Here is a 19,006-nt window from a genome sequence, read left to right on the forward strand (position 1 = left end):
TCTCTCCAGTTTTTAAATAATCACACAAAATAGCAGGGTTCCAAAAACATTTGTCGAACATTGCAAATAACCATATTTTATATTACTATCCTTTCAAATTTCTGTAAACAATTGCTTGTTTTGTTTTTGCTTTTTTTTGCTTTTCTTTTTTTAAACAAGTTTTTCCACTTTTTATTTTTAAAATTATTTTATTTGATGTAATGATTTATTTATTTATTTATTTATTTATTTATTTATCTATCTATTTATTTTTCCTTTTTATGTCCATTTGGAAAACATCGTTTGACTTCGGATCGAGATTTTCTGAAAACGGTTGTCACGGAATCGACCGAGGTATTCCGATGGAGAATTCCACAGGACGGGACTTGTAGTTGCCCTTTTACTGACATAAAATTGCGCGCAGAACCTAGTTCAGAATTCAATAATCTCTTATATTTAGTTACATCCATTTGATATTCAGTTTCTATATTTTTTATATTTATATATGTGGAAGTATATATATTTTTTAAACTGAGCAGGAAAATACATCAATTTAATAAATTGGTTCTAGCGTAGGACTACAATCGTCAGTGATACGTTCATGCTTTTTAGAAATGGCGGATGGCGTGGCGAATTCTACGACTGTTCGTGACTTCAGTAGAGTTGTTTTAACTTTAGAGAATGTATTAATTCCACCCGAGAAGCTTTCAGAATCTCCTTCTCTGCAGGATGGTCTTGACAGCGAAACTGAGACAGATCTCAGAATTTTAGGATGCGAATTAATACAAACGTCCGGTATCTTGTTAAAACTTCCACAGGTTTGCGGCCATTTTGATTTTCGTTTTCACAAAATTAGTGGTTATTAATTGCAGCAACATTCCCAGCTTTTGCCGTGGTAATAATATATTTAGTATTAAAAAAAGATCATATTGGATATAGATTTGTATTTTAATCAAAATTGAAGTGAAAATGCCACCCATCCCAGAGTATGTTAAAACCACTAGCCCACCAAGATAAAGCACTAGCCCAAATTCCTGATCAATTATAACTGGATTTTTATATAATTTTTGTAACATTACACATTTACGAGTATAACAGTAAAATGAAACAAACACTTAAATCATGTTGTAACTTTCAGTTTTTTGTCGTGTCGTACGTTTTGTCTTTTGTCAAGTGTGATCCATCGTCATTGTCCCGTTTTCGTTTTTGCCCTCCACCCGGGGAAAAATAATTGAGCAAACTCTTGGTTGGTATCTAAACACACTATCAAAATAATTAAATTTAAATGAGGGTACGACAGTGTGACACACGGTAATAGATGGTTCAGTGTATTTGGTAGTTGGTTATATATTTAGGGCCTACTATTTATGTCGCCAGGAACGGTGATGCCAAACACAGGGCATTATTCCGTGTCAGACCGATATCAAAAGAATATAACGGCGACATCTAATCCGTTGTTAATTGATGAACAAAAAAAGGTATTATCTTGTATCGGCAGCTGTGACGTATTATCCAAAACCGCTACACGTAATAGGCCAAGCCGAGTCATTGCATATGCGGTTACCATTAAAGTAAATTGGTTTCCCTGATTGCCGATAACCACATGTTAGCGAAGTGTAAATTTAGAAAAACAATAGGTAAATAAAACAAACACTGAAATTCAAAGCATGGTGGGGTTTACTTGATTGAGATTAACCTGTCGTCGCGATTGGGTGATTTCCAAGTTCTTAGCCTAAAACATATGTGCGAGATTAACTACCACGTGACGTGTCTAACCAATCAAAACACGCATGTCATTAGACTTTATTTCCTGTGCCAGAAACTTGAAAGGGAAAGGTAAACAATGCATGCTGTAACTGTGACGATGTAGAGATAGCATGTTACTGCAGTTTGCAGACCTAGCTCAAGTGGATTATTATTATATACTGATTGCGTTGTTGATATTATTCGATGACAAACGTCACAATCAAATTTATTAAACGAAATTTCAGCCGAGAGAAAAAGAAAGAAAGAAAAAAACCCGCGATGACGAGAGGAGAGGGGAAACCACTAGCCCGCAGGGGCTAGTGGTTTTGCGTTTCTCACTAGCCCAAACTTAATAGCCACGGGCGTCGGGCTAGCGGATTTGTCGAACTCTGCATCCCTTAAAAGTTTTAGCCAAACTGACAAATTAATGGTTCATAATCGAGTTGACCGACCATTCATTCCATTGGCGATTTGACAACTTCCTTCTAATCCAAAAACAACTGTACTATGGTTCTGTGCTACATTGGTGGTTCAAATATATTTTAAATTGATTTTCAATTGTACTCCTGATATATGGTACATATAAATTATAATTTTAGGACTTAATTTGTTCACCACATAACCAATTGGCAGTTAACGTGATTTTAAAGTAACCGACACATGAACAGAACAATAGTTCTCATGAATTATTGGCCAAAAGTTCCATATTTTTTTGCCATGGGCAAAAGTTCCTTATTTTTCCTCAACAATTTTAAAGAAATATTTGTTAAAATTAGTTTAAGTTAGGGTTAGCGATAGTTATATACAATACCTTTTAAAACAATTTGTGGTATAATATCCGCCCGGTCCCCTCCATTATTATTTTTGGTTAGGGGTTGGGGGGGGGGGGACCGGGCGGGTATTTTTCCGAGAATCTGTCGAAAGCGGGCTAAAGACGTAGTCAGTTCGTCTTAAAAATAAACTATATCCTTCATGTGGCAATATAAATATGTTCAGAAAAGTGACTTCAATAGGGTTAATGGCCACTGAAACACATTCCATCGTTAATTTACTGAGTACGAACTGACTATGGTACGAAATGACCAAACATGGTATGAGATGGTAAAAGGTAGGTACGAAATGGCTATGGTACAAAATGACCATAAACTATGGTATGAAATAACTAGTAACTGTCGAAATACACCCTATGAGATTTATAAGTATTAAAATGCAGTTTCACTTGTTGATCCACTTTGTGGTCGAGTGGTTGGCATCTTCGACTATAGTCCCAATGGTCTGGAGTTCGAATCCAGGCCTAGCATTACGTCGTTTGTAGTGTTTAATACAATACCCAGTTGACATGGCTAATTCAATACCCCAAATAGGTTGGAAAATACAGAACTCTTTTTGAAATTTTATATGTTTTTTTCAGGTGGCTTTGGCAACAGGTCAAGTACTTTTCCAGCGTTTCTATTATTTGAAGTCGTTTGTGAAGCACAACATGGAGGTGAGGTTTCTTCTGTTTTTTTCATATCTGTGATATTTGCAGATAGTTAGTTTCACTTTGCTATGTTAATCATAATAATCTTATCGGCCTGGTTACAAAATTGAAAGAGCAGAATCGAATACTTGCTGCTCCGGCATAGTATTCACCAGGCCCGGAAACTTCCAATTGAGGGTATTATGGTTTTTCAAGACCTGATTATTGGGGAAAATTTTTATAGGTAGGAGTACTGAATTTATATATATTGCATATTTAGTTGCATCCACATACAAGTTACCAAGTAGTGCTGTCGTTGAGGCTGCATAAACCGTACATAAAACGGTGGATGGTCAACATTTATCAGTGTTTAATTATCCCTGTTGCACATTTTAAATTATTATTACATTGCTTTCAATCGTGAATCAGACTTAATTATTTTATTAATTTACTATACCACTTGTCCATCTGTTCCATCCATCCGAATATTGATCATCAGTATTATAGAGTATTCCAGCAGTTGGAATGGTTTCCTGGAGTTCTCCAGAGGTAACACGGTGTAATGTAGTTTGATTGTCTTGCTACAGGTTGTTGCCATGGCTTGTGTTAACCTGGCATCCAAGATAGAGGAGCATCCACGGCGACTACGAGACGTCATTAATGTTTTCCACCACATCAAGCAGGTCCGGTATGGCAGGTAAGCATCTATTGTCTTGTTTTTTATTGTGCTCTTAACCCGTATCGCCCACAGAAATATTAGTAATGGGAATATCCATTATGTGGTTTATACTGACATTGCAACCCTTGCAATTAAGAAAATGTCCACAGCAAACTACAAGTCATGGAAAATTAGTTTAATAATTTAAATGTAATCCACAGCAAACAAAAAAAGTGCTGTGGTGAATGAAAAACTCTACGGCAATCTCCACGGCACTGCTGATTGCCGTGGGCATTGCAGGGATTGTATTGTAATAGCTGTAGTACTAAAGATTTGTAAGAGGAGTGAACAAATTATATCTTTCTATGTCCCTTTAAATTGTCATGTTGATAAACAGTCTCCATGGATTTGGCTTGCTAGATGAAAGCGGTGAGTAGGGCCCATCTTTATTTATTGTAGTTTCGTTTATGGAAAGAATCGCAGACTTTTTCGGTGTTGGACAAATCTTTGAGAATGTCACTAGCCCTCAAAGAAGCTTTGACTATAGATGTATAACAGTAGTACATTTGATAATGTTTACTTTTGCCCATGCCAAGAATTGACTAGGCATGAACAAGGGCTAGTGAATTTGTCAAACTGATTCCTTGGTTGTTTTTTTATCTGGGATTAAGTGTAATGTAAATTATCAATCTTTTTTTTTTTTTTTTTTTTTTTTTTTTTTTATAACTTGTTTGACCGAATGCTGGAACAGTGTTGATTGCATAAACATTGCCCCCGTTTTTTTCTCTTTGTAAACATTAAGAAAATAATTGGCAGTTCATCTTTCAAATGTACATTTGCAACTTGAATTCTTGGCCTTTATTTTTTTATAAAAAAATTTTTTTTCTCTCGGTAGAAGAAATAAGCTCTTGGCTGCGGCAAGTGCTATTTTCTGCCCCTAGATCTTACTTAATATTGCTTTACCGTCTCTTAAAACAGATTTGCATCTGACCCTACCTCCCACTGATATATGCCATTACAACTTTTTCTCTTCGTTCTTTTAATATTTGAAAAAAAAGTAAGAACATTTGCTCAGCAAATTTCACTCTGTTGAGCAAATAAATTGTCTTTCCTATTAACAGAGTTATTTTTCTTTTGCTACCTGCACAGTTGACGATAACGAAGCCTCCAGGCTTTGCCTTACTTTGTGGTGCAGTCAATGATAGCCTACATGTATGGGCTTGTCAGTACCTCACCCGAGATTCTGCTTCAAGCGGTTTGTATGAAAGATGCACAGGTGTGGTCTCAGCATTATAATTTTATTTGCATGGTATAATGAATACTGTGATTAAATTTATTAATAAAACATTTGTGCACAGAATAATTTTTTTTTTTTTTTTTTAATGAACTTGTTAGTTTACAAATGGTTTTGTTACATTTGATATCTAGATATGATGATCATATTCGAGCATCAGTTCATAAGATATTCTAGGTTATTTAGATGTTTAACTAATTATTATGCACCTGTTAAAGATCATTACATTTTTTTTATGTAGGTGAAATACGCTGACAATAAAAAAAAATCTAAACCCATTCTTGTTGAAGCTGCAGTCTTGCGAGAACATATAAAACATTTACAACTGCATTTTACAAGTACAGTTTTGATAAACATGGCAGTCATTGAACGGGTGCAGAAAGTACTTGCTATATGCGAGTAAAAATTCTTAGGACGAGTTGACAAATGCCGATGGGTGATCTGTCTTTATTTTATGAATTTTGAATTTTGTAAATCTATATATAAAAAAAACTTTTATTACAATATTTAAAAAAAAAAAAATCATTTGATGTGAAGACTGTGCATATTATAATATTATTAAACAATATATTGTTTTATAGGCACTGTGAACACTCTGAAACTCACAAACAGTGACTAGTTAAATTCTGGCAGGCTAGTAAATTTTAGTTGGTTTTGGTCCGGCGTGCTAGTGAAATATTTATCATTTCTGTACCCCTGATTGAATTTGTTGGGGTTTTTTTTGTTTTTTTTACGGCTTCCATCGAAATTGTAAAACTTAATGTTATCTAGATAATTTGAGATTCATAAATGGAATGTTTGCAGAAATGTATAATCCTGTTCAAGGTTCACACTGGAATGGGTTTAAGTTTAGCCATTTTTCAGATATGTAGTGTATTTTATTGAAAATTGTTATTAACGTGGTTAATTAAGGGAATATTTTATTAGCAAAAACCTAAATGTTGTAGCTCCTTGTATAGAAATTAGCAATGGGTTGATTTGGCACTATACACGGTGAGTCCTGCTGTTAAATTTGCAACTTGTCTGTGTTTTCACTATAAGCGGTTATTATCAGTTGACATTAAGTATTCATGTTTATTGTTTTACAAAAAAAGTGACATAACATCTTGCTAAAGTTATCCCTTTAATTGATGGTAATACTTTTTATTCAGCGACAAAAATATTGACCTGCAGCAGTTTGTATTACACTACAGCAATGGCCTTTGGTGCTATCATTAAAGCTTGAGCTCTGTGATGGTGTGTTCAAAATGGTTGAACAAAAATATGCTAATGATTGCAGCTTTATGTGTATTTGTTGGGCTAATGCTAAATTTGATTTGATTATGACGACCTATTGGGTTTAATTGAGTTTAGTAAATTGGGGCATACTTTGGAAAGGAGTTTGCTTTGCCAATTACAGAAATTTTCAGGGAATAATTTGTTCTGCATTGCATATTGCTATCGTTATAATAGCATTTGTTTTCCATGATGCACACCCTTTAACAACCAAAAGAAATATCGAAAAAACATTTCTAATGGATGTTTTTTTTTCCTTTTTTTTTTTTTTCTTTTTTTTTTTTCTCCTTGTTGTGCTACTTGGAGTCCTAAGAGTTGTATTTTACAATCCGACTGAAAGCTAATTCAGCCAAATTTGTTCAACTACATGGTACTCGGCAGTTTTTGTTTTTCTTCCTCTGTTCTGTTGGTGTCCATGTAACATGCAATTTGATGCTGTCATTCATTGTTCATGTGAAGAAATACATGTATAAAGAGCCTTCGTTTTGTAACATTTTGTTAAGCTAAGAAAATTGGTAAATTTGCCCATATACAAACATGCTAAATTGCTGACACTATTTCGGTATTGTTGAGTGTTTAGCATGTTTTTGACATTCAGGGTCATCTGGTACAAACAAATTAAATAGTTTGAAATATATTGCTTATTCTGATGTTTTAACACTTACGTACTTTACAAATATCCCAAAATTGGGGGAAAGTTAAACACGTTAATTTTGTGAGTTTCTACACAATGTTTAGGCAGGTTCCAGATAACTAATGTGAGTCTCGTTAACATTCAGCATGTAAAAAAAAGGTCTTGGTTGAGTTTCACAAAGATATTGTACAAATGTGTAATTCAAAGAAAATTGTCATGTTTTTTATTGTGATATTAATGGCTGTTAAGTTGAAATAAATATCAAATATTTGTTAGAAGACTCCTATTATTTTGCCAAAATGGTGGGTAGAAATTGTCATGAACACCCTTGTTTCAGATTGCTATTAATACTGGTACAAAACGTTAATAAAAAGTTTCGCGCAAACCTTTTCTGATGCCCAATAGTATTTTTGTGTTGGGGTGGTGTTAAATTGTTCGTTCATTCAATTCGTTTACCTGCAAACATGTTGGTGATTAACTAGAGCTTTTTTTTTTGGCTGCTAAAGCTTGAAATTGCCTTCGATATATAGTTAGTAATGTTTATTTTATTTTCAATATGCAGAATGTTAAAAAAAAATCTTTTGAAATTTGTAATTCACTGCAAATTACCATGCAGTTCTTTATTGTGAAAAGATTACTATTTATAGAACTTTCAACTTTGTAAGAATCCTGGTTTTATATTGTCAGACGTTTGCTTGATAGCACATTTTGAAGATAAAAGTGTCAAATGTTTGATAAAGAAACTTGTATGATGATTACATGATTTCTTAATAGTTTGAATGTTTTTCAGTCGGGCACGTCAGTGACGGCAAATTGTGGAGTCATGGATTGGACAACTTAGTGAAGCAGTTCTCACTTTTCGTGTTTACTTCTTTATTTTCTGTTGTTTATTCTTTATTTTTTTATTATTAAATTTTTTTAAATGCCTAATCAACAATCTGCCACAGAGGGTGATGAGGGCTCACTCTGGGCGGACTGTTTATTTGCAGGTCTATCAAATGTATTGGACAAGTATCTGATGAAGAAAGAACACTTAGACAAATAATGGGACTGTATTGGAGGTGCTGCAGTCGGCCAGTAAATGGATGGCAAAGATGATGGTTTAGTTGTGAAACACCTCTGGCTTCTCATGGATCATTTGTTTCAGAATCAAGTCGCGATTCGCCACACAATTTTCAGATATAACTACACAATTTTAAAACTTAGCAGTAGTTTTCAAGGTTGCTAATCAAAAATGTGTTCTTTGGGTCTTGGCTAATTATCTGACAGGTTTTAGACTACTTTTTTTTTTTTTTTTTTTTTTTTTTTTTTTTTAAAACTTTTAAGACATTATTTTCATGACTAACAACAATCCCATTAAAATCAAATTGCTAGTTTTCCTCCAAATATCACAAGCATATTCAGTCTAAATTTGCACCAGCAACTTCACATCATATATGAAAAAGTGGTAAATTATGATCCTGTACCATAAGTTCGATATTTGTTTTTAAAAAAACATGTCCCTGTAAATTGTGTAACATTGATTGCCAGTTATTGGAGCAAGATCACTTTGTTCAACCCATTTTTATACGTCCATCTTTGAAGGTTCATATTATGGTATGACGACGTATGTCTGCATTTTCATACGTCCATTTTTGACTTCATATTATGGTATTGTATGTCTACATTTTTACATATACGTGTCTACACACTCCTTGTAATGCTGATTTAGGAAGTTCTACTAACTTCTTTAAAAAAAACTAGTATGCTGCCAGTATTGGACTGAACTGCGGTTGAACACAGTGTGGGTGGGTTGATGGGATACTGAAAGTTAGGGCATTCTTTGGGGGTATAGGCAGTTTAGCCTTAGGTTTTGTGTAGGGCCGGACTCCCCTCCCGACCCTCGCTTGGTGATACCAATGTTTAAAATATGATTGGCAGCCCCTTTTCCAAAATTAATTTAATATTTTGCTGTATACTTGTGCCAGCTTTATAGCCTTTCCTCCTAACCTCCCATGGGCTTAATGAATACTTTTCAATAATTATTATTAATTTTAGACCAGCCCATCTAAATTTGTACTGAAATTAAATTAATAATTTATATAGGTTAGACATGTTAATACTTTTCTTTTAAGGGCACAGCCAAAATTTATTAACCCCAATTTTCCCCTTTTTTTTATACTTTTGGTGTTAATATTAACATTTTCAAAATAGACCATATTTGTAAGGTTATCCCTGTCCCGAGTCCTATCAGAGGCTGGACTCGGGATAGGCGTGTTTGAAACCCTATTGGTATATGGACATGTTAAACCAGTTACTAAGCTAAGCTACATTTTTATACGTCCATCTTTGAAGGTTCATACTATGGTATGGCGGCATATACCTGTACATTTTTATATGTCCATCTTCGAAGGTTCATATTATAGTATGGCGTATGTCTGTACATAAACCTTTTTATTTCCAGGGTATATCTTTATCAATTGATACAGGATCATCAGTCCTTGTATGCAAGTACAGTTGGAGATAGTGGTGTGTTGCTTACTGTAACTAGGTCACTGCAACCTACTTTTCAAACATTGCTGCACAATTAAAGGGAAATCCTTGTTGTATACGATCATCAAACCTTGCTTCAAGCACAACTTGGAATCAAAGTGGTGTTACTGTACATTGGATTGTAACTATTAAAATAAATTATCTGTACTATCAAACTGACTGAAAAAATAAGAAAAATGTTTTGACTGGTTTCACTAGTACTGTTTGAAGCTGAAGTAAATTTTACAGTTTAGAAATTAACATTATACATATTACTTCGAGATTAACATTATTATTATTATAGCTGAATACCACGACTAAATCCAATCCATAAGCATAACGCTTATAAGAAGTGTTTTCCAACACATCTTTGCTTCAAAACATGGCCATCCTTCACTGCAGTGCACCACATGAGCTTGCATGATTTCCTCTTTGAATACACTGGATAGGCTGTAATGTATCTGGAAGAAATTAGTCTATTAATGTTTGGTTAACCCGAAGTATTCTGGGGATAAAAAAAACACACACACACACGCATTTATTTGACCAAAATTCTAATGTGTAGAGCCAAAGCAGCTATCAGAAAATCATGTACATTCATATACAACTTGCCTAGATAGTTTAGTAATATTTTATCTTTTGACAAAGTATCGGCTATCAGATTGTTTTCCCCAGAGATGTGGACTAAATTTCTCATAAAAACAAATGGATTGTGATCAGTCTACTGCAAAAAACATAACCTCATTATGCTGAACTAAACCCTAAGGCTGCGTTTTCAGTTGTTGAATAAGAGCTTCTAGAATTTTTATAAAATCCGCTAGCTATGGGATCAGTGATTTTAATAATTGACTAGCCACAATTAAAAATTCACTAGCCCTACTTTACTTAGTTAATACAATTTTACTAAATACTAGTAATAATCAAATATGTTACCTAAAGAGGGAGATAGAGCTTAAAAACACTAACACTGGGGGCTGTGGGTGTTGGGCAGGATATTCATATTTACAGAATGGACAACTGCAACATTCAACCCAAAAAATTCACTAGCCGTCTGGCATGGCAATAATAGTTATTTACTAGCCCAATATTGAATATCATTATCCATGGGAATGGGGCTACTATAAGCTAGAATCCCTGAAGTTTCTGATGTTTTAGTTTTTAAAAAATGAAGTATACATTATGATCTACTCCTTATTCGTCGACCTGTAGGAAAACTTCTCCAATATCACTGGATTCAACTGCATGATTAAATAGCTTTTAGAAATTTGGTGCTATCATAACAGATTCACTAAACAAAACTGCCTTTAACTGTTCAAAAGCCTGTTGACAAGATTCTAACCAAGAAATGTTACATTTTTTAAAACAAGTTTTAAGTTCTGCTGTATTAAAAAATTTTAACTCTTAATTTGCAGTATAATCTACACTTGCCAAGAAAATGTAACAACATCCCTTTTGTTGGTAGGAACATATAACTCTACTCTACTATAGCTTTAATTTGTGCAGACCTGGGCCCCTTTTACGAAGTTTATCTTACTGCTAGAATTACATTAACTGCATAGCTACATAATGCACTTAGGTGATCCTAGCACTAACATTGCTTGATAGAAAGATGCCTAAGGGAAAATCTTTCCTTGACCAACAATGTCTCCTAAAAAGCAACCATGACCATTAGCAATCCATCGACCAAATTGGATGTGCATATCTTAACAATTCATATACGATCCACAAGCTTAGTTTGCAAGTATGTGGGATGGTAGTGTGTTGCTTATAACAAGGTCACTGTGACCTACATTTCATGCATTCATGCCCATGAAAGGAAATCCTAGTCCTGTCTTCCTTATCAGTTCATATAACTCATTCAATAGTTTAGTGTGCTCCATCCCTCTCCTGACTGGTATATCATGTTGGTCACTGGTACTCCATGGCCTTACCCTGATAAAAAAAATTTAAGCGGGGGGGGGGGGGGCAACTACTTTTTATAAACAAATTAAACCCTGAGATGTGTATGCTGTTTCCTGGAGGGTTTTTTATATATATAAAAAAGTGAGATTCTCAGAGGGCAAATGCCCGGACCCCCGGAGGTATCAGCTTTCCATCTGTATGTTAACTTGACAATTTCAATAATGTATCGTACCCAAACACAAGTCGGTACTTTCAATTGAACCAGAATGGATGTCTTGTCTCGTTGCAATAGCATTTTTAAAAAAAACCCTTAAGTTTCTAATTTTTTATTTCATTAGTGGGTTATTTTGTAAAATAAAATTATATATTCAAAACCTGGGCATAAAAATAAGTAAAAATCATTGGGTTCAGGGGAGGTTACTGGGTAACATTGAAGTCTGAGAACTGCTACTTTTTGCATTTCTTGAATGTGTTTTTAAATTAGTTTATATAAACATAAAATAGTGCAACATCTGTTTTAAAATGGCTTCACTCCAAGTTCCAGTGCAGTGAAAACAGGTGAATGAATAAACCTACTTTTGTTACTTGTATGTCGGGATTTAATGGAATGAATGTTTAACCACATCCCAACACTAGAATTTAATAGACAACATTTAAACTGTTTTTATTTTCAAGCACTTTGGCAATTGTAAGCTTGCCTGTCCTATCCAGGTTATATGTTAAATTAAGTAACCTCCACATTTTGCCAATGCACTTGATAGGTGCGAACTATTAAAATATTGATCATAGATGAGGGTCACGTCTTGTGGTATTTAAAGTTTTAAAGGAATATTATGTTTATATGCCAAGTTATAATACTTGTCATATTTTTATTTACCACTTGTGTACGCTAACATTGAACTTCTATGTATGCTGTGTAACATTTATTCATATACATTTTATTCATGTTGTGTGTATTAATGCATTTATCTTTTTCAAGCCAATAGTCTATTAATACTGTATTGTCAAGTTTTATTTTTGTTTTATAAATTGCATGAGAATGGGTGTTTTATAGATTTGGGTGGCATATGAGTAGGGAATAAAATTTCTTTTCAGTTATTTTTTTCTCAGTGATACTGGTGATCTCCATTCAACTGAAATTAAAAAAAAATTGGGGGGAAGGGCGGGGGCTTTTTATCCAATTCCATCTTTAGTGCGTACAAAAATATTTAAACATGATGGATGTAGGTTTTATATGGTTCTTTGCAATGACAGTGGTCCAAAATGTTGGGGCAGAGGTAACTCGTACAGATGGGTTTTGTCACCGCAATCTGGCCACAGCCGTTGTCTGTTGAACTGGTGTAAAGATTAAAACACTTGGCACTGCATCATTTCAGAAGTGCTCAATCTCACTTAAATGTAACGTGTTCCCAACAATATCCACAATATATTATGTTACCTTCTTTCTTTTTTTAAAGTTCATCTACATATTCATGTAAAATGGTAAAAATAACACATTGAAAAAGTAAATTGGTGTGTGTGCTGCCACCACCACCCCACACACCCCCCCCCCCCCCCCCCCCTTTTTTTTTTTTTTTTTTAGTAGGGTTGAGTTTCCGAAAACTTTTGGGGCAGAGTTGGGGTGGGGGTACCCCAATGAAGGCAATATGTACAATGCACATACCAAAAGATTCACTAGACAGGTGGTCATCTAGAGTGTCCCTATCTATTTGTGTAGGTTATATATTCATTCTGAAAGTATTTGGATAGCACCACATACGGTATGTTTTGAAATGTACTTGCTTTGCTTTTTGTATTGTACTTTTCCCTACAGCTCTTTACATTGGTTTTGCATATTGTTTATTTTTAGTATAAATAATCATTTTAACTTTGATGTTCAGTGGCCAATTTTGTATTTTTGTGCTGGTGTGTCATCACACGATAATTTCTGTTCATTTATTACAATATAATGTCATTCCATTGGTCCAGACGTAGCAAATGTATTGTTCATTTCTCAATGAATATAAATATTACGTCGTCGGGGAACGTTGTATCTGATGAGGTCAATTTATATGGGCAAGTTCTCTTATTGAGTGTTTTTGTTTATGGTCCAGAAATAATTCAAAATAAAGTATGAACTTTTAGTGTTATTATTAGCAAGTATGATTCAAATTTAATTATAAGTATTGTCTGTTATTTCTTTTACATTCATCTGGGTATGGAAAAAAAAAAAATCCTCTGTGAACTTATGTAAGAACGACTTCGCCGATTCAGAGTTTGCGGATGATTTTTTTTGTTCATACTTCGGTGAATGTAAAAGAAATAACATACAATCCTTAACTTATTCATTCAACCACATACGAATGTCATTAAAGGCACATACCCTAGTTTCAACCCCATGGAAATGGACACTAAGTTTAGTTGATAAACCTGCAACACATTTGGATACAGTGATAACAGATGAAGCTAAAATCTTCCCCCAGAAAGAAAATGGGTTAAGTTTAGGGTTAAGAGTTGAGAAAATCGTACAGTAATGTTGTCCTTAATTTTCCCAAAAGGTTAGCTTTTAAAAAAAAAAAAATCTGCAAAACATTTGGGCATGGCGCCATACCAGTTTTACCCTCTGGCAGAAGCCCTGCCTGTCTACAGCCATATACAGAGGACTTCATTTAGTATTTGATTATCAAATTGTTTGAATTGGCCAATTTGTAATATTTTCCAAAGTTATAATATTCCATGTATCTGAAACTTTCCTGAAACACAATTATTCAGTGTGTAATCCCTGATCTACTATTTTTCTGACTGAGGAAACTTCATTGTTATTGTGTTTTATCTTTTCTTTAAAAAGATCTGTAAACACTGGGTGCAATAATGTACACTCGTTCATTTTTAGTAAAGGAAGATAGTCTTAGATTATCATTGTGAAATTTATATGAGAGACAAAATCTTAGAACTTGTGTGCTCGTCTGTGATACTCCTACCTACTACTGATACTAAAAATTGTGTTGTAAAAATCTAACCATTTGTTTTGGTGATATCCTTGGCTAATAAAATTATTTCATGTTTTGAACTTATTTAAATTAACAAAGGTAATTTACATGTAGATTTTGTTTTCATTGCTGAGACCACACTTTTGTATTTAAGAAGGAAATTTACTGTGCAACTGCAGGAAGCATCATTTACCCTATGTTTAAAATATTTTCAAGAAGCAACAATGTATTAAAATGACAGCCTTGTCCTTCCAGTTACCTCACTCTTGATACCACAGATCCATTAACAGTCCACTTTGATGCTTATTTGGTGCAAACTTTGAATCTTTCATACAGGTTATTCCGGGTTGGTATTTGAAGAAAATTGTCGAGTTGCTGCTTTGTTTAAAATGTTTTGCATTGACCTGTTCTGTTCTGTTCTATTCTGCTTTGGATACATATGTCGTCTTCTGTTTACTTTGACCACGGTTGCAGCTTGTAATCTTTCAACAGCAGGATGTTTGATTAAAATAGGACAAGAAAAGGGGCAGTTCGCATCAAAACATTCTAACATGGTGATGGTACTCGCAGGAATCTTAATGGAGTTAATGAAAAATGCTGTTGGTTGGTGAACTGTGTAACCATGTAGGTTTTTTTGTAGCTTTGTCTAAGGCAGATTTTCTTGAAAATGTTTAATGGTTTGCGAGATGTTTGGTACTCCGGGAGGGAAGTAACTGGAAAGATGGACTGATCTTGATGAAGAGTTACAGATCTGGCTGTGGGCTGATATTCATGTGTTACCATTTCTTGATGCTTCAGAACGATACAGCCGCTGATACTGGACCAGAACTACATCAATGTGAAGAATCAAATCATCAAGGCAGAGCGCAGGGTCCTCAAAGAGCTCGGCTTTTGTGTGCACGTAAAACATCCGCACAAGGTAATTTTTGTTTTCAGTTTCATGGGCGGGACGTAGCGAAGTAGTAAAACACTTTAACACTCGTTTCAAGTCGTAACTTTTAATATTCATTCCTTCATAATTTACTTTGGGATTTACCTCAGTTAAGTGCAAACTTCAGTTGCTTGAATGGCAGGATTGAACCACCTTTGTGGATCCATCAACTGGTTGGTTTTTTCCCTCTTCCAACCATTGCACCACAACTGGTCAAAGGCCGTGGTATGTGCTTTCCTGTCTGGAAAAGTACATATAAAAGATCCCTTACTGCATTGGGGAAAATGTGGTGGATTTTCTCTGATGACTTCATGTTAGAATTACCAAATGTTTGACATCCAATAGCCGATGATTAGTCAATGTGCTCTAGTGGTGTCATTGCACAAAACAAACTTGCATTCCTTCATGTAGCTTAGTATTTTGTTTTTGCCTTTAAAGCAAACAGGTGATATACGGGTATTTTGCTGTGACAGCATCAAATATTTTGTTTAGCTCAGTAGTAAAATTCAAGCCATACTGAACTCGATCCATCACTTTGTGAAGCTATAGATAAAGCATTTTGGGGAATATTGCGTAGATCTGTGTATATATTTATTGATATATATTATGTGTGTGTGTATTTATGTATGTATATATATATAATTTTTTTCACTTCATTAATTTGAGACTACTACATACAATATGCATAAGTGTACGAGTTGGGATCAGGGGAGGCAACTGCCCTCCCAATGCTGGAGAAAATCTTAAAAATTTTTCAAAAATTAGAGATATATCATTAAAATTGTGTGAGGCAAAAAGGTTGAATTGAATGTATTAAGAATATGCTAACACTTGAAAGTGTTTTTACTTTTCAGATTATTGTTATGTACCTGCAAGTACTTGATTGTTATGAGAACCGCAAACTAGTCCAATGTGCCTGGTGAGTATCCAAACCGTATTATTTTCTTCATTAAGCATGTTCGTTGTTGAAGTCTTGCCAAGTAACTGTTCTTATTACAAATTGTGTTGGGTTTTTTTTTGTGTGTTGGGGGGTGGGGGGGGTGGGGGGGGCTGGACTTCTCTTTAATTTACTAGCTGTGGATTTGAGAATTCGTTGGTACTACTGTTGTTTTTCCACCTTCTGTGTATGTGTAACTGCCTGCCTGTCCTTTTTGTACATAACATGGTCCACACACGGACAACCTCTGAATAGTTCTTGGGTAAATATTTGTAATTTGGAAATGGGAAATGGTTATTTGCTGGTTTCACTAGAAGGTGGGAGAAATTTTAAACCCCCCAAAATTACATTTAAGATTGTTAGGGCTTTGTTATGTAAACATAACTTTTCCAAATGCAAAAGCCTATTTTTTATGTATAAATTATTGGACATCACATCATTCCGCTGTTAGGTAGAATAATGTATTAAAATGTCGTTAATAGATTTAGTAACAAAAGTGCCAACATATTATTCCATGATTTTAACTAGATGATTGGTAAATTGGACGTCGTATCATTCCACTGTTAGGTAGGTAAAACTTTGTATTAAAATGTCGTTTATAGATTTAGTAACAATTTAGCCAAGTGGTAAAGCTCTCACTTGATGCGCGGTTGGTCTGGGATCGATCCCCGTCGGTGGGCCCATTAGGCTATTTCTTGTTCCAGTCAGTGCACCATGACTGGTATATCAAATGTAGTGGTATGTACTACCCTGTCTGTGGGATGGTGCATATAAAAGATCCCTTGCTGCTAATCAAAAAGAGGAGCCCATGAAGTGGCGACAGCAGGTTTCCTCTCACAATATCTGTGGTCCGTAACCATATGTCTGACGCCATATAACCGTAAATAAAATGTGTTGAGTGCGTCGTTAAATAAAACATTTCTTTCTTTCATATCATTTCACTGTCAGCTAGGTAAAAAATTGTATTAAAATGTTACTAGATTTAGTAACAAAGGTGCCAACATATTATTCCATGATTTTAACTAGAGGATTGGTAAATTGGACATCTTATCATTTCGCTGTTAGGTAGGTAAAAAAATTGTATTAAAATGTCGTTGCTAGATTTAGTAACAAAAGTGCCAATATCTTTTCCATGATTTTAACTAGACGACCTTTGAAGTTCCGCACCGAACATACCCACGTCCGAGGTCACCACATGCACGATAGGCTCCTTTCACCAGTAGTATTTATAGAAAGTATTAACCGCAGTATTATCAATGTCGTGATAAACCGTAACAGCTTGCCCATGAATTATGTAATTACGGAATCTGTAAGTTTACCCACTTTGCATTAATTTTATTACTGTATGACCAAGTCTGTTTTGATTCTTTGTAGGCATCGCCTTTTACTTTTAAGGTACATATTATAAATATTTTTTTTAATTCTAACTGGAAGCAAAATTTTTCTAAAGAACTAAATTTTGACAGTGACATGTATTTAAACAAAACTATTTTTCAGTTTTTGTTCAGGTTGAAGGAAGAATGAAATAACAAATGTTAATAGAAGTAACCTAAGATGAAGTGACAGGGCTTGAAATTGGAAGTAAAATACAGCATGCTAAGAAAAACACATGGCCTGTTGTAACAGGGTGATGGGAGGGTTTGGGATACTGTTTGCACAGATAGGACCACCAAGATGTATTTTAAAGCAGTATTGCAGAATCACGAGCTAAATAACAGATTTATATCCAAGATAATCGTACTTACATGTGTCTCTTGAAAAATGACATCAGGTATTTATTTGTTTGGTGGATTTAGAATGTGAATTTCAATTTCACCTGTTAGGTCAGGGAAAAAAATGGGACTGCTTTTCACAGGCCGCTATTTCGAGTTTTTATTTATAAAACTGACACTGGTGCTGCAAAATGCTAAATACTTCTTAAGGATATTTTTCATACTATAATTTACAAGTTTTGGAGAAGCCTCAGGGTTGAAGTTACTGTTCACTGCACACAAACTAAATTTAACCCTATTGAACTTACGCAGTATAATGGCCTGCCAGAAAATATATTTTGACTGGTGCTTTGTTTGTAGGGCACATAGGCACATTTGTATGTAAAGAATTTGTTTAACGACTCCACTAGAGCACATTGATTTATTAATCATTGGCTATTGGATGTTTGTTTTTCTTAGATTATTTCTTATAGTGTGACACTGTCCCATTTGCCTGTCTGAAAACAGTAAAGCAAACACAGAGTGCTTTGTCGAAATTTATGCAAATGTATTTTTCCTGTTGTGTTAACAAAAAAGTACAGTTTTTTAACATGCATGTAGATCATTCAGTCATTGTGTTGATGTTAGTGTTGTTGTTTTTTTAATTTGCTATTTTCATAATGCACCCCTAACCATTATTCTCCGCTATATTGGTGTGTTATTATTTTTAAACAAAAAATAATTTGGAGAAAGAAAAAAGTCAAATTTTATGTTAGGCATTTTTTTATTTATTAATTTGGTCGTGGTGTTAACTGTTTCCTTTTTGCCTACCCGCAGCCTAGATGGGTAGCCATGTTGACTTGCTTCTTCCTCAAGTGACGAATGGTGAGCCAGCCTTTAACGCACTCTCACGCCAACCCCCACTCGTCTTCCAGTCATCGGCGACCGCAGATCTTCACAACTACCACAACACCAAGATCCGTCACCAAGACTTCGCAAACTTGTTGGTACACACAAACC

General features: G+C 34.6%; 1 protein-coding gene across 1 annotated transcript in view; it reads left to right on the forward strand.

Annotated features, from left to right (window-relative positions):
- The first annotated feature begins 577 nt into the window (after positions 1–577).
- The window catches only part of LOC121390168 (cyclin-L1-like), a 33,981-nt gene continuing 15,552 nt past the window's right edge, over positions 578–19,006 (forward strand). Inside the window, exons 1-5 of the mRNA XM_041521919.1 lie at positions 578–797; positions 3,137–3,211; positions 3,772–3,881; positions 15,226–15,346; positions 16,213–16,277. Coding sequence (XP_041377853.1) covers positions 594–797; positions 3,137–3,211; positions 3,772–3,881; positions 15,226–15,346; positions 16,213–16,277 — 575 coding nt within the window. The 5' untranslated portion in view covers positions 578–593. The remainder of the gene's footprint in view (positions 798–3,136; positions 3,212–3,771; positions 3,882–15,225; positions 15,347–16,212; positions 16,278–19,006) is intronic.

The sequence above is a fragment of the Gigantopelta aegis genome, chromosome 15 (genome assembly GCF_016097555.1).
Source record: "Gigantopelta aegis isolate Gae_Host chromosome 15, Gae_host_genome, whole genome shotgun sequence".
Classification (NCBI taxonomy): domain Eukaryota; kingdom Metazoa; phylum Mollusca; class Gastropoda; order Neomphalida; family Peltospiridae; genus Gigantopelta; species Gigantopelta aegis.